General features: G+C 46.4%; 1 protein-coding gene across 1 annotated transcript in view; it reads left to right on the top strand.

The window, feature by feature from the left end:
* Positions 1-20,914, top strand: part of LOC146079715 (solute carrier family 22 member 13-like) — a 31,143-nt gene that overhangs the window by 7,350 nt on the left and 2,879 nt on the right. Inside the window, exons 4-7 of the mRNA XM_083186375.1 lie at positions 3,607-3,775; positions 17,700-17,820; positions 18,590-18,684; positions 20,163-20,377. Coding sequence (XP_083042501.1) covers positions 3,607-3,775; positions 17,700-17,820; positions 18,590-18,684; positions 20,163-20,377 — 600 coding nt within the window. The remainder of the gene's footprint in view (positions 1-3,606; positions 3,776-17,699; positions 17,821-18,589; positions 18,685-20,162; positions 20,378-20,914) is intronic.

The following is a 20,914-nucleotide window of genomic DNA, read 5'->3' as shown; positions in this document are numbered from 1 at the left end:
GTTTTGAATGCAAAGGGTGGTCACACCAAATATTGATTTGATTCAGACTTCAGTTAATTCAATTTGCAAATTGTAAAGTGACAGTAATAAAACCATTCACACTTCTGTTTTGGAAAACAGACAAATTTGTCAGACAAGATTACATTTTGACCTTCAAAGAATTTAGTCTCAGTCCCTCATCCAGATGTTTCTGTAAGAAATGTAGCAATCTAGGTAACCTAAAGCTTAAATTGGCATCTTGTAGTGTTCACACAATGATATGTATCACAGAGACCTTTAGCTTTTAGAATCCTGACTGCAAGAGTCATGCTATCAAATCCAGTTGTTGTAAAATGTAGATGAAGAAAAGATCCCTGGCTGATTATTGTAGTCTTTGAGAAAGTTGCCCAGATATAACTTCTGCCAAGTCTGAGGTCCATGCTCTATAATCACTGGGATTACTGGAACACATGTGGTACCCTGGGTGTTAATGTGAACACAGATAAATTGGGTGTAGGTGGTTCCTTATGCTGGCCACACATCAGACCAACTTTCCTCCAACCATACAACTAGTTGGTTGGTTGGACCAAAAATCTGGTACTGTAATTGGGGCAAATGCCAATAAGCAATTTGCTCACAAACTCAAGAGAATGGACAAAAACATTCATTGAAATTGTTTAAATCAAATAGTCCACCTACAATAAATTGTCTGAGTGACAATTGTTGTCCATTTTCAGATTTGGGAAACAAATGACTTCATTACAAATTACATTTGCTCCTATCCAGTACCAGATTTTTATTCCATCCAACCAAGTAGTTGGATGGTTGGAGGAACTTTGGTCTGATGTGTGGCCAGCATTACAGTTGAGACATTTCATTGTCCTTTTCCTCTGGCATCAACTGCATGTTGGAAAGGCACTGCTATGGTCAGGGGCCTAGCCAGACAGACTGGGGTGACGCAGTAGGGATAGATGTGAGCATGGTCATAAGCAGTACTATTTTTCTGGAAAAATAGGTCCAGGAACTCCAGGTCTGGGGGCGGATCAATTAAATACAAAATAATATATATAATAAAGAGAGGGAGGCAGAGATAGATGTATATATTGTATTTAGAAACAAAGGCACTCACAGGTGACTTTAAAATAAAACTTATCTTATGGAAAGTACATTTTTAGTTCCTGATGATGTCATATTTAATTAGAGGTTCAGGAACTGAGTTCCTGCTGGTTCCTGCTGAAAAATAGCACTGGTCATAAGGTTAGGATGAGAATTAGTTAGATGTAATGAAGAAGTGGGTCTTGAGAGAACGTTTAAAGTTTTGTAAGGAAGTGGCAAGTCTGACCGGCAGAGGTAGAGAATTCCAGAGAGAGGGAACTCAATGGCCTAGATATATTGTAGGCCCCAATTTAAAAGTCTGCTCCTGCTACATCATTAAAATGTAACATGCCCACACACACTACTGTGAACCAACTATACACCTACTGAGTGTTTACAGTGGCCCAAAATGGAAGACATATTAGGAATTACATTTATTCAGATGTTTATACTGTAGTAAAATATGTTTTCTCAAGGGAGTTCTATTTGCAAGCAAGTCTGTTTTGTGGATGGCTATTGCTATTTTACACTCAGAGCATGTGGTGTAGCCAAGTAAGTGCCTGATCCATGTTTGTAAGCAAAGCAAATTAGACTGCCCCGCCTCATTGCTGCCAACCTGCTTCTTCTCTCTGGGCATCTCCAGGGGTGGATTTAAGTGTCTTTCCGCCCCTAGGCACAACTTTTTTTGCAACTCCCCACAGTGGGGTCAGTTGGGGGGGGGGGAGGTAGATAAGCTGCTACAGCCACCAGCATTACTGCTGGTCATTGCCCGCCCGTGAGCTATCATTCCCCCCTACCCTCTTACATTGTGTATGGGAAGCTGTGCGTTCAGCTGTCCTGCGCGTGGCAGCAGCTCTGCTGCCCAGTCAGCATGGCCAGGGAGTACCCACCGGTGTTCCACCTACTTGCAGCAGGTCACTACGCTGTGAGCCGCCACTGGCGCCACCGCTGAGCAGGAGAGGTTCCAGGATGGGGGAGTAGAAGTCTGAGCATCAGCGGTGGAGCCAGGCCTGCCCTTCTCTCTCTTCCGTGATTTGTGACCCCCTTCCGGCTATTCTCCACCAGTGAGGGGGGATGCCTAGCCACCCCCAGCAGGTGATGTCCATAGGCCCGTGCCTCACGGGCCTTATGGGAAATTCGTCCCTGTGCATCTCCTTGAGAGGAAATCGTGAATGTAGGTACTGTACGTATAGGCAGATGTAACATGCGCAGAGAAATTTTGTTCTAGGTTGGGTATATTTTTTTCTGTACATGGTGAATAATGGCTGCTTTTGCATGTAGTCCACAAATGTTAGACAGCTTTATTTTTGCACTGCAATTTAGATTTAATTTACAACCCAAATCTAAATCTCTATGCACGGGGTAACATGGTTTTGGCTAGTTCCTTGATAATTTATACCCCTTTCACATTCGCACACCCGGGTCACACCCGGGAATGTGTTCCCAGATGCTTCCTGGGACACTACCTGGGAATGTACCCTTTCACACTGGCCACCCGACCCGGAATGAAGTCGGGCGGGTGGCATCATGTGGAGGCTTGGCCGGGGCAGCGTTGGGAGGCATTTTCACTGCAGTGAACGGGATCTGAGTCACGCTGATCCGGAACACCCATTCACACTGACCGCATCGATTCCGGGTTCTACCCAGATCAGGACCTGGGTAGAGATCCTGGAATGCTGAACACGGGATATTTGTCCTAGACCCTTTCACACTGAGCTAAATCCCGAGTTGGTGCGCGTTCATGTGCAAAAACCCGGGTTATTTTTGAAAGTGTGAAAGGGGTATAGCTTACTTAAAAACATGAATCAGGCCCTATATATACAGATAGGGCAGGCCTTATGCTTGCTGGCGAATCGCCAGCAGCATGCTGCTGGCGATCCGCCAGCAACACGGCGCGCCATCTGACTGAGACGCGCGTGCGTCCCCCACGCACGTGCGTCTCAGTATCCGGGCGGCCGGCGGGCGAGGCGGACGCAATACTGTCCGCCTCCCGCTCGAGGGGGGCTGGAGGGACCCGAGGAGGCTGTGGGGGGGTGCGGGCGCCCGGTGTGGGCACCGGGCGACCGTCGGAAGGGGACGGCAGCACCGTCGGAAGGGGACGCGCGCGCACCTCGTGCGCGCGCGTCCCCTTCCGACACACAGATGGCGCGGGAGCAGGGAATGGCGAATGGCGTCGCCATCGCCATCCCCTGCAAAGATGAGCCCGGCCCCATCTGTAGTTCTGAGCAAATACGGCCAGAGGCATCTGGTTGTGGCTAATGGAAAGTAACTGGGCAATCGCACATAGGCTTGTGTTGTTTTGCCATTATACAGAATTGCACGCTATGCATAGGTGAGTATGGTTAGACCAGGGGTGGCCAAACCTGTCATACTCAATTTTCGGGAGGCTCCCAGCCATTCCGGGAGGGTAGGCAAATAAAAATGTTGTCGATATTGAGAGCTGGTTGATATTTTTTACTTTTTTCCAAAGAGAGTGTTTTTTAAGTGTGCAGAGAACACATCAGATGTAAGATAATAGAATTTTCTTTTCAGTTGCTGAGTGGGTGGGATCATCCCAACGTGTATATGCCACAGTCACCGTCCATGTTTGCTTTGGTGTTGGAATTATAGCGTTAGCTGGAGTTGGTTATGGCGTCCGAAACTGGAGGCTGTTACAGATAGCCTGCTCTGCCCCCACAGCTATATTACTGCTTTATATTTGGTAAGTAACATCATTTACCGTGACAAGAAAATAAAGAATGAAGCTCTGGTGGTGCCACGGTGTATAAGTCATTGGTAAAGCCTAATCTTGAATATTGTGTTTCTCTGTAGGCCATATCCTAAAGGATATAAATACATTATAAACTGTACAAAGAAGGGCAACTAAATGGTATATATGGCCTACATAAATTGAATCCAGAAAGATTAAAAGATTTTAATATGTATAGCTTGGAGCAGAGAAAGGAAAGGGGGTGGGCATAATAGAGACTTTTAAATATATTAAGGGTTTTAACTACAGATGTAAGCTGGAACATTGTTGTTGGTTCTCATTCCAATGCTGTGACCGGTTTTCTATTGTTTTTTTTTTTTAAATGACGAAAAAAATCTAAAATCAAATAGATTGTTTCAAACACAGGGGTAGATGTATGAAGCAGTGATAAGGGATAATGGTACTTGTGTATTATAGCGGTGCCCCCGATGTACATCGCGCATGTTTTTATCGCATCGCATGCCATGCACCCGATGGCATGCGATGCAACGCGATTTTGGCCCCCTATGTGATGAAAGATTGTATAAGCACCCTAAAGGTGCGGCGGTACGCGTCCTCCGACCTTTTCATACCCCCACTATCCACGTCGGCGTGAAGTTGAGAATAGAAAGTGTGGCGAGCGCAGCGAGCCACCGAGCCCGAAGCGTGGTATCCGCGTCCCCTCGCGGGGCTCGCTGCGCTCGCCACGCTTCGGGCTCGGTGGCTCGCGCACTTTCTATTCTCAACTCCACACCGACGTGAATAGTGGGGGTATGAAAAGGTCGTACCGCCGCCCCTCGCGGGCTCGCTGCGCTCGCCACGCTTCGGGTTCACGTTTATAGTGGGGGGGTGGCGTGGGGGTGCATTTAACATTGTAAGCACCCATTAGGGTGCTTATACAATTTTTAATCGCATCGCATCGCATTGTATGGCATTGTATGCCGTACACAATGTCATACAATTTTAAAATTGTATGACATTGTACAATATCGCGCGATATCGCGTCGCATCGCATACCATCGCATGCCTTATGGTATGCGATTGGCGCCGCTATAATACACAAGTACCGGGATAATTAATATCATTAATATAATTAAGTACCGGGATAACTTTATCACCGGCCAATCAGCTCTTGACTGTTAAGTTACAGGATGGGTTTAAAAAAGATCAGTTAGGATCTGATTGGCCAGTGATAAAGTACCAGGCACTTTATCACTTCTCCTCCCTTATCACTGCTTTATACATCTACCCCCCATCAGGGCAGCCGACAGGAATGCCGGGCCCCGGTAAAAAAATTGGGGCGTGGCCTAAGTGTGGTAGGTGTGGGCACCTCCCGCACTTAGGCTACGCCCCAAAAATGTTTAGAGGAGGGTGAAAGAAAACTAAAAACTGTAATCTCAGCAGCAGCACACACCTACAGCATGTGCTGTGCTGACGGCAGGCTCAGCATGACCTCTCACGCAAATATTACTGCTTTATATTTGGTAAGTAACATCATTTACCGTGACAAGAAAATAAAGAATGAAGCTCTGGTGGTGCCACGGTGTATAAGTCATTGGTAAAGCCTAATCTTGAATATTGTGTTTCTCTGTAGGCCATATCCTAAAGGATATAAATACATTATAAACTGTACAAAGAAGGGCAACTAAATGGTATATATGGCCTACATAAATTGAATCCAGAAAGATTAAAAGATTTTAATATGTATAGCTTGGAGCAGAGAAAGGAAAGGGGGTGGGCATAATAGAGACTTTTAAATATATTAAGGGTTTTAACTACAGATGTAAGCTGGAACATTGTTGTTGGTTCTCATTCCAATGCTGTGACCGGTTTTCTATTGTTTTTTTTTTTTAAATGACGAAAAAAATCTAAAATCAAATAGATTGTTTCAAACACAGGGGTAGATGTATGAAGCAGTGATAAGGGATAATGGTACTTGTGTATTATAGCGGTGCCCCCGATGTACATCGCGCATGTTTTTATCGCATCGCATGCCATGCACCCGATGGCATGCGATGCAACGCGATTTTGGCCCCCTATGTGATGAAAGATTGTATAAGCACCCTAAAGGTGCGGCGGTACGCGTCCTCTGACCTTTTCATACCCCCACTATCCACGTCGGCGTGAAGTTGAGAATAGAAAGTGTGGCGAGCGCAGCGAGCCACCGAGCCCGAAGCGTGGTATCCGCGTCCCCTCGCGGGGCTCGCTGCGCTCGCCACGCTTCGGGCTCGGTGGCTCGCGCACTTTCTATTCTCAACTCCACGCCGACGTGAATAGTGGGGGTATGAAAAGGTCGTACCGCTGCCCCTCGCGGGCTCGCTGCGCTCGCCACGCTTCGGGTTCACGTTTATAGTGGGGGGGTGGCGTGGGGGTGCATTTAACATTGTAAGCACCCATTAGGGTGCTTATACAATTTTTAATCGCATCGCATCGCATTGTATGGCATTGTATGCCGTACACAATGTCATACAATTTTAAAATTGTATGACATTGTACAATATCGCGCGATATCGCGTCGCATCGCATACCATCGCATGCCTTATGGTATGCGATTGGCGCCGCTATAATACACAAGTACCGGGATAATTAATATCATTAATATAATTAAGTACCGGGATAACTTTATCACCGGCCAATCAGCTCTTGACTGTTAAGTTACAGGATGGGTTTAAAAAAGATCAGTTAGGATCTGATTGGCCAGTGATAAAGTACCAGGCACTTTATCACTTCTCCTCCCTTATCACTGCTTTATACATCTACCCCCCATCAGGGCAGCCGACAGGAATGCCGGGCCCCGGTAAAAAAATTGGGGCGTGGCCTAAGTGTGGGAGGTGTGGGCACCTCCCGCACTTAGGCTACGCCCCAAAAATGTTTAGAGGAGGGTGAAAGAAAACTAAAAACTGTAATCTCAGCAGCAGCACACACCTACAGCATGTGCTGTGCTGACGGCAGGCTCAGCATGACCTCTCACGCTGTCAGTGAGACACTCTGAGCCTGTTGTCAGCACAGCACATGCTGTAGAAGTGTGTGCAGCTGTTGTTACCCGAGAGGGACGGAGGGGGAAGGGACGGGTCACACCAGGGCCCATGTGGGGCCCTTCCAGCAAGCCTGGGCCCGGATAATTAGTACCCGCTCCCCCCACCCTCTCGGCTGCCCTGCCCACAGTCTTCAAGGAACCCCAATGGTTTAAGTATAGTTATGCTTGGGCACAGGTGACTTTATTAGAAGCTCAGTCAATTTGATTTAGACATCTGTGCTAAACCAGGGATTTACTTAAAACTTGGAACGTTAAGGTGTTTGGGAACCACTGTCCTACAGTATTATTAACTTCAATATCATCACTAAATTCTAGTCATTCCCACTCAGTTTTGGCCACTTCACAGCTCACAAGATTGTTTTCATCCAGTGAAGGCCAAAGGCTGAAGTGAGCTGGTTACTTAAGTGACAGAGCAGCTGCGCAAACATATGGCAGTTTCTATGAAACCTTACCACAAAGCAGTGACAAAAAAATGGTGCACAATAGCATTGTCCTTCGACTCTTCCATTCACCGCTATGTAAACCCTTATACAAAAAAGTACATGCACAATTTAAAAAACCAAGCACTTCAGCTACAGGGACTGTCACTTTCATGCGGGAAGGCCTTGGTTTGTTTGGGCACCCACAAAAAAACGTTTTGGAAGGACTAAGGCCCTTATTCTGTCGGTGCGGACTTTCCCGAATTCTTTCGGATCGCGTTTTTTAGCCGTCTGCGCATGCGTGGGGAACGCAATGCGCATGTGCCACGTATGGTCTCCGTACTTGTTCTCACTAATACCGTACAGAAATGTGCACCGCAATCATTCGGCCAATATGGGTGTGTTATGGGCGTCATGCGGAATGACACAGGGGCGTAGTTTCAAAGTGGGCTAAACTGGGCGGAAACATGGGCGGACACGGGGGAGTACACATATTTGGGTAGGCGTGCATTCGGACAGCACGCCGAATGCACGCGAACAAAAAGGGTAGAAATGTGCGGTGTCCAAAAGGCTAGTATTGCTTTGCGGACACCACTTGGTCATGCGCTAGGCAATCGGAACGCCTAATCAGGACGGACGCAACACAACCAATGTCAGCTGAACCCAAAACAATCACCTACTTTACTCATTACTTGTTAATGACACGCTTCTCACTGCTACAATTGGAAGCATTGCAGCTTAAAGGGAACATTACATGCTGCACTTGTCACACACTTTTACACAGCAAATAATCAACACAACTTAATATTAATAATACTAATACACATGTCACTTCTGCGTGTATCAATTAATACAGACATTTGTGGGGCCAAAATAACATTTATTAAAGAAACTTTGCCAAAAATGACAAAAACATCACAAAACAAATGGTACCATAACAGGACTAAAAGTAAATAATATATAATAAATAGCCACAGCAGAATCATTAGGAACACATCAGTTGGCTTCACAACAAAAGTACAGCACCAACACTTCAAGTACAGCACACAGTAATGGTAGCCGAAACAGGGCAACAGGGGAACCAAACATGACATTTGAACCGCGGGCAAATGTGGTGACCCTCGGCACGGATTTTGACACAGGATGCTGACACACACAGCTCAATGGAAGATTTGGGAAGACATAACGGTGGAGATTAATGGGGACACAAGTTCATTTGCGGGCACGTTTGCCCCTGGCAGGCTCCTTGCCACGTGCAGCAGCTCTTCGGCCTCGCCCACGGCCACAGTCAGATGGTGGGTCACGTGGAGCACATGCTGGGGAGGGGGTGGATGTTCTTCCCCCTCTGGCAGCAGGGAGTGATGCTGTTGGTAAAGCACCAGAAGCGGGTGACATTAGGACCCTATTGGTGGTAACTAGCTCCACCATAAGTTCATTATGGCGGAGGAGGAGTTCATTTTGCCGCAGGGCTTGATCAGCCAGCACCTGCAGGCTAGCAGCAATAGCTTGCTGGCTGTCACTCATAGCTTGCTGGCTGGCACTCATAGCCTGCAGGCTCGCAGCAATACTCTGCTGGCTGGTGGTCAAACCCTGCAGCACCTCCTCGGCCCTACGCACCCGCTCGAATGCCGAGTCTCCCTGCTGCACAATACTGTCTAGCACACGGCCCCACGTGGACAATTCAGCCGCGGACATTTTTGGCTGCTGCTGCACGGGCCTGCTACTGGGGCCAGCTGGCACAGACTCCACAACCTCCTCAAGAGAATCTGGACCAAGCGGTGGGGATGCTGTTGAACGAGAAATTACCAATTACCACACATTCCATGCCAAATTCAAAACATCTACTTATGGCCTGGCAAATAATTACCTTCAAGTGTAGAAGCCATCACTTCCGCTGGGGACTCGCTGTCTATGGTGCTCACCCCCCAGACCTCCTCCACTGCAATGCAGCACTGGGCCGTCTCTTCCAGGGGGGTGAGCTTCAGCTTGCCAGGCATGGGGCCAGCCCCAGAGGTGTGGCTGTGTTGCCACCGCTCGGTCAATTTCTTCTTGAGGTTGTCTTTGAAGTCGTGCCACCTGCAATCAAAGTGTACATATTAATACATGTAACTCCTCATGTTTGCTGTAGCACCCATTGCAATCTGAAACATAATACAACATGTGCCTACTGACACCAAACTTACATTATATTCATTTTTTAAACCAACCCTTAGAAGATACAACACCAGTCACCCTCCAATAACTATCAATTCAATGTCATGGCCAACATGTCTGTGCCTCCAAGCAATGTGACCACCCATTGACCAACTCCATCTAATATTGAATGTAAACATTACTGGACTTGTACTGCTCAAATGTAACACACATGTACTTGCCTCTTCTTAACGTGCTCCACCTCACGAACTTGTGGAGCCACTGCATTAATCTCCGCCGTTATCTCCTCCCAGATCTTCCATCTCCTTGTGTGTGTCAACTTTACTGCTGGGCACTCTATTAAATCACGTGCCCGGGTCACCAGGATGTCAAGCTCCTGCGGTTCATATGCCATGTTTCTTGTGGTTGGTTCCTCTGTTGCCCGACTGCGGCCACGGGCACGGCCACTGGCACGGCCACGGCCACGGGCACGGCCACCGGTTGGTGTACTTGAAGTGCTGGGCTGGCTACTCTGTTGGGAAGCCACCTGCTGTGTTCCCAATGATTCTGCTGATGCTGAGGATGGGCCAGCTGCTGATTGGCCTGATGTTGATGGCCCATCTGGCTGCTCTGGGTTGAGGGGGACATAGGTGGTGTTGGCTTCCATGCGGGACAAGAGATTCTGCACCACCTGTTCTTCCTCTGACTCTGAGGCAGCCATCTTTGCAACAACTGTTTGCCTTTCTAGGACAACTTTAAATACTATTTCTGTAATTGGCGTTAATCAGCTACAACCTGCGTTCCGTACGGCCGCGTTCCGTACGCCAGCGTCAACCGTGCGGCGCATACGGGACGCCCCTTGGTGTGGAAAAATATTTCACAAAAACCAGGCAAACTGAGTAAGTCAGATTTAGTAGCTAAATGCAGATTCCAACACCAATTACAAAATAAAACTGAGGTCACACATGAACTGTATATTTGAATGTGCATCTGTACTGTGCACTTGTTTGGTATGTAGTACAACTGACACTACCCATTCCATATGTCAATCCAGTCCACCACTTAGCCACAAGTAATCAGTGCTAGCATCCAAATCACATGTGAAAGCACTCCAAATTCAGGCTGGATGCTAGCTACTTTTCATTCCACCTCTGTAGTAGGGGCCAGTAGAAGGTAAGTGTACACATGGCAGCATGGCCTAATTTTTGTAAAAGGTCTGCCACTATTTGCTATGTTTCTGCTGCATAGCTTTCATTATAAAATAGCTGTTTAGAACCTTGTGGAGTTAGGTGTAAGTGTCTTGTGATGCAGACTATTTCACCTGGTGCTTCTACCCATGTTTGGTGGATAGTATAGATTATATATAATGTGTTTCCATCTTATTTTACACTGTCTGTTTAGGATGGGTGTGCGATGCAATGGGTTAGCCGTCTGTTCTGGCGCATACACGCTGTTAGTGTAAAAATGAACAATAAAGTTAATACCAAATATCACTCTGATCAACCAATGACAGCACATGATTGTTTGATTTGTGCCATTGCTAAGATGGCGGCCTATGGGAGAGCAGCCCCATTCTCACCCGCGGAGCTGAGAACTCTGGTCTCCGTTATGGAGACCAGGCTGGGGCGGGCGGGCCCCTTTATAACCAACAGGCAGAAACGCGATGCCTATGCGGTGGCCCGCCGCCGTATATACGCACGCACCCAGGTGCGGCGGACCATCGCTCAGCTGGAGCGGCGGTGGTCCGACCTCAGGCGCAGGGAGCCAGAGAGGCTGCAAGAAATAAGGGCCAGCATTGCTAGATGTGAGTATTTCAACAGTAAATGGGGATTTGGACATGATTGCTTACCTGACATTATTTAATCCACTAAGGTCACCAGCCTGATCATGAGTTAAACATGGCATACAATATATGAGTGCTACTTCCTGTTTGACACCCTGTAATGGTCATAAAATATGTTATTGGGGAGGATTAATGCTTGTGATGCTTACAATGGCCCAAATGTCACAGCATACCTGCCATGTTACAGGCTGTGTTTTGTAAAGGCCACTAAGGAGCTGTTTGCCTGTACAATTATCTGTACTTCTAACCTTTGCATTTATAGCTTGATAAGGCTTAATAGTAATTACCACTAATTGCCACTTTTTTGATTTTTCACATACACAGCACGTGCTCGCGCAAGACAGGCCCGGGAGGAGGCAGAGGTGGCCCTCGAGGACCTGCCGCAGGAAGGGAGCCTGGAGGAGGGGGCACAGGAAATGGAGGAGGAGGAGGCAGCGGTGGCCCTGGAGGACCAGCCGCAGGAAGGGAGGCCGGAGGAGGGGGCCCAAGAAATTAAGGATGAGGAGGGGTGGGCTGTGGAGGCACTGCCACCCGAGGAGGACGTCATCGAGGCCGAGGATGGAGCATTGGAGGCCCCTGAGGAGGAGGTGGAGGCCGGTGAGGTCGTCCAGGCGGCCGGAATTGGTATGTATACATAAGGATTAATTTATCCGTTTGGCATGTACTATTTGCTATGTAGCACTGGTGATTCAATTGATTTTTACTATACTATAAAATGACAAAACAAACGGGATAGCAACAGACACACTTTGGGGTTAGATAGGGTGGCCAAACCATCCCTTGCAGCCAGGACACATATTAATGACACAGGTTGTGAGGATGTCTTTCATATCGATTTTAAGTGCCACTGAACCTGTGTAGTTAATCTGTATCCTGGAAGAAAGGGATGACTTACTAATGTAAGTGTTTCATGTCCCTGCTGCTTGCATACAATCTGTAGCCTCATATAGGTGAGTAGAGTTTACTGGTGAATGATCTTTGTAAACTAGATTCAGTATGGCATAAATGGAGTATGGACAGGCGTGGCTTAGATTGGAGTAACAAGTGGTCAGTGCCCCTGGGCCCTCCTCTAGCTAACCACCCCCTGCGGTCTGCATGTATGTTTTGCACCATAATTGTGTGTGTATTTGGTCTTAGTAATGCTTTTGAGCATGTGAGTGGGTTAGTGCTGCAGCTTCCCCTAACTGGCATTCTGACAATGATTTCTGGAGCAGACCATCAGCAGGCAAGCCATGCTTGATTGCACAAATGTACTGAGCATTCCTGAGAGTTGTGTAACTCCCCTGCCAGGCTCCATCATATAAGAGACACTGAACTTTGTTTGCCGAATTGTGATTGGTGCAGCGCGTGACATGCTTCTCAGAGCTTAGTCATGGGTGGGTTTGGATTGAGAAGGAGCAGTATGACTGTGAGGTGTTCGACAGAGTAAAGGGTAGAGGGCCAAAATCAGGCTTTCCATGTAGTATGTATGCATGTATGTATAGGTGTATGTCTCATATATATAGTTATATATGTGTGTGTATATATATATATATATATATATATATATATATATATAAATATATATATATATATATATACACACACACACCTGTCACAATGCATGTTTAAAAAGTAGGTTTGACTATGTTAAATGTATGCATGAATATCATTAGTCATTTTTGAATTTGAATTTCCTCCACAGATGAGCCTGCCCAAGCAGAGGAGGGTCGCCGTGGGGCCCTCCTTAGACTGAGAGGCCTGATGAGGCAAATGATGGAGGAAATGGACCGCATCATTGATGGGGAAATTTAATTTTTTGGTTGTGGACTGTTATTTTGTAATAAATCGTTATTTAAAGTTCAAAGTTGTCAGTATTTTTTTCTAACATGCTAAAGTATATGTTTAACTTGTTTAAAATCTTTAAAATAAGCAAAATGTACATAGTGTATCTAGATGTATGTTAGGGTCACATGCTGTAAGGGTTAATGTGTGTCATGAATGTAGTAGGAATGTGGGTCAGTATAGATGAGCATTTAATTGATTGAAATTGATAACAATCCCTTTTTCAGGAGGTTGGCTAATTGCCTAAGTGGGTCATGTGATCGCTGTGTGTACTCAGTAAAAAAGTGTGGGATTGAGCGTAAATACTCCGCATCGGGGCGTACGGACAGCTTCCCGTACGTTCTGACGCGGTAAGACCGTGCTTGTGCGGGAAGACCGTGCAAGAATCTGTACGTTTCCACCGCACACGCACGGTTTGTATGTCGTCCGTACACACGCCCTGTTCTTAAAGAGTGAGTCCGTCCGAATGCGGAGGACACGTGGGCGTTTCTACGGACGAAGCCCGCACGCCGCCGCACAGCGTGGCGTGCGGACCGCACCGTAAGAATTCGGGAAAGTCCGCACCGATCAGAATAAGGGCCTAAATCAAATCACTAATGAGGAGGTTGATGATGAGGGTGCTAATTACATTATAATCGTATAAAATAAATTTCATGCGCTCCACACGTGCACATGGTGGAAGGAGGGGAAAGATGCTTCTCTATAAGGACAGTGTGAGAAATGTCAGACTCACACATAGCTAATGTAGACACCCCTATGCTCTCCTCAGGTATGTGTGATGGTTCTGAACACACAGTTTGTTCTACTGGCTTTGCAGTTTCTAGACTCTGAGCGAAAAGTTCTCTTGTATCAGAATGAGAGACAGAAGAGGATGCCTCACTGACAGTTGCAGAACCACTCTCATAAATATATGCCAAGTTTTTCCTTGCCACTGTGTGTAAAGAATGGCATATGGACAATTTTATGTGTTTCTGCACCAAACCTTTCCTATATTAGATGTGTGTTTTCTTTACCACTGTACAGTATATTGTTGTTGTTGTGTTGTTGTTGTTTTTTTTAGATGTCATGACTTAAACCCTTTATGTCCTGTGCTGTAGATGATATTGAAGGACTTGTAATGTCATTATTACTGTTCTCAGAAGCTGCAGTGATAATAGTTGGTTGCTGCTCTTGCTTATCTCTCTTGCTAACCTCTGAACTGATCGTTATCAATTTTATTTCATATATGTTTATTGAATTTTTATTTATTTTTAAACACAAAATTAGCATGAAACAAACAAAAATGTATTATTTGGCAGCTTGGTTTACATGGCTTATGTGAAATGAACAAAGTTTGCTAGGGTATAAAGTGTACTGGGGGAGGTACAGTGCACAGAACAGGCATTTAAAAAAAAATGAATAATTTTCCTTTGAGAAATGTCAGAGTTTCCCGTGGGTAAAAAATAAATAAAATAGTGTCCCATTCACGCATGCAGTTAAAAAAAAGGCTGCCTGATTTAGAGGTGCATGCAGTGTAAGTAAATATGGTAATGGCTCATACATACACTGTCTTGTGCACAGAGAGCACACTGGATCTCTGAGCATGTCTATGCGGTACTTGTGTATTATCTGGGCGCACGATTTTTTCATTGCATGCCACTACTTAAGGCATGCAATGCAATGTGATGCAATGCAATGCGATGCAATGTGATTTTTCATTGTAAAGACCAGATTTTTAATTGTATAGTCAGCCATGGGTGATTTCATACCCCCACTATCCAACTACGCATGGAGTTGATTTTATATAGTGTGTCGAGCGCAGCGAGCCACCGAGCCTGAAGCATGGCGAGCGCACGCAGATTACTTTACATGTATTCTGCGTCCCCTCGCGGGGCTCGCTGCGCTCGCCACACTTTATAAAAAATACACTCCATGCGTAGTTGGATAGTGGGGGTATGAAATCACCCATGGGTGACTATACAATTAAAAATCGGGTCTTTACAATGAAAAATCACATTGCATTGCATGCCTTAAGTAGTGCGATGCGATGCAATGTAATACAATGAAAAATTGGGCGCCCAGATATTACACAAGTACCGTCTATGCTGTCTGAGAATGAGACACCTAAGACATCTGGACCGCTCCTGCTGCGAAAGAGTTTGTAGTGCACTTAAATATGAAAAAAAAAAAGTGGCACTTAAAATGCCTTAAATTTTCTGGCCTCTCCCCAATAACTCCCCCAAATGCTGGCTACCCATCAGTGTGACTATAATGCAGTGGCAAAAATGCCTCCACTGTGCAGGGCCGCCACTAAGAACCTTGGGGCCAGGGACTGACCTTCAGTCCGGCACCATCCCCCCCTCCCCCCCGAGTACCATTACCCCCCCCCCAGTACCATTACTTACCTTCCTGCATGCCTCCACTCTTTGTGTGCATCTCCTCGAGAGTGCACACTGCACAATGCAGCCTGCAGAGCGCCAAGCCCCTCTGTGTCCTAGGCTTGGTGCTCTGCAGGGTGCACTGTGTATTGTGCGTGCCTGGCTGGGGAGCCGCCAGGTGGGGGAGGCGGTGTGCAGCTGCGGGGGTGGGAGGTTGCATTGTGACGCTGTTCCTGTGGGTAGCTGCCCAGGCCCCTCCAGAGGCCGGGGCCCGGGACAGCTGTACCCACAGCACCCCCCCCTATTGGTGGCCCTGCTACTGTGTCCTACATCTACTTTAGGTGCACCTTTGAATCAGGACCACTGCTTTTTAGTATCCAGACACCCAATCAGGTTCTTTAAATCAGCTATCCAGTTCTGTTTTCAATAATTCTACATCTTTTTTCTAACGGTGTCTTGCTCAACTCATGGCTTTCCTCAAAGTCGTTTTGCCAGGTGAAAATGGACAAAAATTCACGCTACTCCACAAACCTAGTGTGCAGTATATCTATTATGTACCTATCTCAGTTCCTTTAGGCCAGTACAGACTTGCACCCCACTAGCAATGCCAGTCTTGGAAAACCTATACAGTGCCAATGAAATGGAAGCTGATCTGCATCTCAGCCATTGTAAATTACTTATTTTCTCTTGATCAATATTAATTACTGTTGAAAAAACGTACACTCCTGGTATCTCATCTTCCAGTCCACCACTTCCCCTCACCGATTCAGCCATCAGTCACAGTTGGTCAGAATTATCTCACAAAACAAGGGCTTTTAGCTACAAATTAGGTATAACAAAACATTTCAATAGACCATTCATAAAACTAAAATGTTTATTTTGTGTTTGCAAAAACTACTCATGTATTAGGCATATGTACCGCTACTATGGAACATAGGGGTAGATTTATTAATCTCGATGAAGTGGCTGGTACTTTATCACCGCCAACCAGCCCCTAACTGTCAAGGGTACTCTTTACCTAGAACGGCGCCAGCGATTGAAATCGCGGTCGTCGGGGGTAAAAATCGCGGTCATCGCGGGCATCGCGGGTAAATCGGGATGCCCGCGATGACCGCGATCACCGCGATTTTCCCATAGGGAACAATGTTAAAACGGCAGATTGACCGCGATTTTACTGTTAAATGCCTCAATGGACCCGATTTGGGGCCAAATAGGCCAAATTAACCCTTAAATGTCCCCCCAAATTTTTAACGCCACCCCACGATCCACGCCAACCCGAAGCGTGGCGAGCGCAGCGAGCCCGCGAGGGGCGGCGGTACGCGTCCTCCGACCTTTTCATGCCCTACTATCCACTAGGGCGTGGTGTGAGAATATAATAGTGTGGCGAGCGCAGCGAGCCACCGAGCCCGAAGCGTGGCGAGGGGACGCGGATACCTTCACAGGTAGACGCGTCCCCTCGCGGGCTTCACAGGTGTCCGCCTCGCCACGGACACCTGTGAAGCCCGCGAGGGGACGCGCATAACTGTGAAGGTATCCGCGTCCCCTCGCGGGGCTCGCTGCGCTCGCCACGCTTCGGGCTCGGTGGCTCGCTGCGCTCGCCACACTATTATATTCTCACACCACGCCCTAGTGGATAGTAGGGCATGAAAAGGTCAGAGGACGCGTACCGCCGCCCCTCGCGGGCTCGCTGCGCTCGCCAGGCTTCGGGTTGGCGTGGATCGTGGGGTGGCGTTAAAAATTTGGGGGGACATTTAAGGGTTAATGGGCTCTGTGGCCCATTTAACATTGATTCCTATGGCCAAATCGGGTGGATTGAGCCATTTAACAGTAAAATCGGGTCCATCGCGCCTTTTAACATTGATTCCTATGGGAAATCGGGAGCATCGCGTCGCGGGCATCGCGGGTACATTTATGGCCGGCCGCGACGCGACCGACACGATTTCCATGTTTAACATTGGTTTCAATGGGAAATCGCGGGCATCGCGTCGGTCGCGTCGCGGCCATACATAAATGTACCCGCGATGCCCGCGACGGGCGCCCTTCTAGGTAAAGAGTACCCTGTCAAGTTACAAACTGGATTTACAAAATGGCAGTTATGAGCCAATTGGATGGTGAAAACAATACTGCCCAAATTATCACTTCACCGGGCTTAATAAATCTGTCCCATAAGGAGACATCTTTTTTTCTCTTCTGTACTGAAGCATGTGGATCTCCTCTGAAACTCCTAATATAAGTTTACTTTGCAATAGAGTGTTCATCGTTAATTTAATATGACCTACTACAGCTTCCTTCCAGAATCCGCTCGGTGGCTTCTTACTAAAGGCAAAATTGAAAAGGCTAAAAAGCTGCTTCAGAAAGCTGCACGGATAAATAAGCAGGAATTCCCCGAGGCGTTACTATTACAGGTAACATAAGGCTGATGTTACTTTATAATGTATCAGTGGTTCATGTATGATAAATAAGATGAAGTAATTCTGAGTCAAATGGATGTCCAGGTGTCTCTAATCGGGGACCATGCTACAGTTTTGTGAAATATTGTAGCACATTACCATTGTCATCAACTCTTTGCATACCTCCGTACTGTTCCGATATCAGTGGAACTGTCCAACCAGTGGGTCGCAATGTTCCGTAGGCAGTGGGAGATTGGGGGAGCATTTGATCACTCCTGTTCTTCTGAACAAACTGCATATATAGTGCCAGGAGCAAAGTCTAGGGACAGGCCAGCTGCTCGTACAGCATTGGTCATACCCCCAGAGTGTCAAAGTATTGGTCAGGCCTGTTCACAAAGCCATACATCCTTTCAGAAGAGCTGCGTCTCGAATATCAGAATTCAATTGTTGGGAGATATGTCTAATGCTGGGTACCCAAAAGGATGACAAATCCGTCTACCTTCCTGATGGTTCGCAAGTGCATACACACTTACCAATTGTCGGCCTGATGTGTTTTGCTTGATGTCCCAACTGGGCGGGAATTTACTTGTGCCTAAACAGTTGTGTCACCAGCAGCCTCTACAGCCAGTGTATGGGTGGGCAGCACAGTGGCTGTACACACAGAACAATGCAGATGCCATATGTCTAGATGTAAGATGCACCCACACATGTACTGGGATGAGTGATGATATTTTACTACGTAGTAGATTCCCAAACAGTTGAATTTCACTCTTTATTTTCTAAGTTACAAGAAGAAAAACTGACGGCATCCGGAAACATGATAGATCTATTTAGGATCCCAAATCTGAGGAAAAAAACACTAATTATGTGCTTTATATGGTAAGTTACATAACTACAGCATAGACGTTTTCAGTATACAGTATATTTTATATAAAACACCAAAATGAATGGTCATTTTTTCTGTATAATGTATGTTATATAGAGTGAGGCTTGTACATGACAATTGGACAACCATTCTGATATAAATGCATCTATACTGTAAAAAATGTGGACCCCAAGCTTCTTTATGTACTCAAGTGTATCCAATACATGCATTCAAGGTGAACACCCACTACATGTTCTGTGGCTTGGTGGAGAAGTCATGGGGTGGGCAGAGTGAAAGAGTAACCCACCACCACTTCATGACCACCCAATTCATTATTTTCTATTCTTTCAATTACATTTCTCCATAAATACTGCTTGGCTTAACCTCATTCATGACCACAGGCGGCTGCAGCGCCAACTACCTTGTACATGTGGGGGAGGAAGTTTGGAGAGTGAAGCCTAATGCAAAGTCGCGGGGTCTGCAGGCATCTGTGATCCCGGGTCGACACATATACAGTATTACATTCATCTTCATATGTGTTTTTATATGTGCTTAGCCCAAATCTACATGATAATTTAGAGATCTTGGTTACATTTATTTGCAAATATATTGGAAGCCCCAAGCCAATCGTCAAGGTCTCTCTGAGTATTGGGCATCCCTATTGCTGTGTATAGGTGCAGGGTGCGGCACCCAAATATCAGCATACTCCAGAAAGCCCAAAACAGCACACCAGTGAGAAAACTAAAGTGCCGATTTTGCCTGATTCCGATGAATCGGGCCGTGAAATTGTCACAAATCAACTCAGTTTGATGTCCCATCAGGTTCGATGCGTAGTCCCATGAGCATCAGACCTGAGCCGGTGGTCGGACCTGCTGGCCGTCTGACCATCGGTGGCGGGAGGGGGGGGGGGGGGGGGTGTGCTAATCAGTGTCCTGCCATTCATTTCAGAATACTTAGCATCAGCATCCTGCCCCGCCACCTGGCAAAATGCGGCTAAAAGCTCACAGGCGCCACCGCTGCTCGGACGGACCTTGCTGCCCGCAACTACGAGCTGCACCCCCCACCCCACCACCTCCAGCTGACCGGACCATGCTGCCCACCCCCCGCCAATGCCGCAGCAGCTCCCCAGGAGTATTACATGAAATAAATCACATAGGATGTAAAAATGGAACATCATGTGCCAGATCACATGTGAGCCTCCTGGGGACCTTTAGTGTTAAGAAGCCAGATCTATGTACAGAAAGTGATACAAAGTAGGTTGTACTTTGAAGTAATAATGACATTACTACAAGTGCATTTTCATGTCTAAATACCATTTACATAAACAGGAAGTTCTCAAGAATATGTCTGGGATAATATACACCAGAGCTCTGCTGGACCTCTGGAGTCTTTATGGGAGCTTACAGATGGCAATATGGGACTGTCATGGCCCTAAAAATAATAAATCATTGGGAAATGTCATATTTATTTGTATTTCCACATCTGCTTCCAGGTTTGTGAATGGTTTGGTTTACTACGGTCTAAGTTATAATGTTGGGAGCTTTGGCCTGGACATATATCTTACACAGCTCGTATTTGGAGCTGTGGAAATTCCCGCTCGTCTTGGAACAATATTCATGGTGCATTATTTTGGAAGGAGGCTGAGTCAAGCATTGTCTCTCTTATTGGGAGGTATTGTCTGCCTTATTATTACTACAATACCAACAGGTAAGCAATGTTAAGCATGGATATCTACACTTGTTTCCACAGAAGTCTGGGGTCTGTGGGCGAAATGTACTAAGCCTTAAAAAGTGATACAATTGAGAGTGATAAACCACCAGGCAATCAGCCCCTAACAGACATTTTTTTCAAACACATCCTATAACATAGCAGTTAGGAACTGATTGGCTGGTGGTTTATCACTCACTATTTCATAACTTTTCAAATGTAGTACATCTGGCCATATGTACTAAGCCTAGGAGGGAGATAACGCGGACAGAGAAAGAGATCCAATCATCTCCCAACTGCCATGTTAATGGCTGTGTTTGAAAAAGGACAGTTAAGAGCTAGATTGTTGATACTCTATGTCTATCGAAGTACATAGATCCCATACAAACAGAAATTCTGACAGCAGATAAGAACCATTTGGCTCATCAAGTCTGCCCATGTACAAGCATGCAGTAGAATTTATTTTTGTTGAGAGCCAGTTAACCTACCACTTTATTTTTGGAGCTTGAGAGGAAACTGGAGTACCTGGAAGAACTT

The sequence above is a fragment of the Crinia signifera genome, chromosome 5 (genome assembly GCF_055691185.1).
Source record: "Crinia signifera chromosome 5, ASM5569118v1, whole genome shotgun sequence".
Taxonomy (NCBI): Eukaryota; Metazoa; Chordata; class Amphibia; order Anura; family Myobatrachidae; genus Crinia; species Crinia signifera.
Note: the sequence above shows the minus strand (reverse complement) of the source record. Positions and strands in the feature narration are given on the sequence as shown.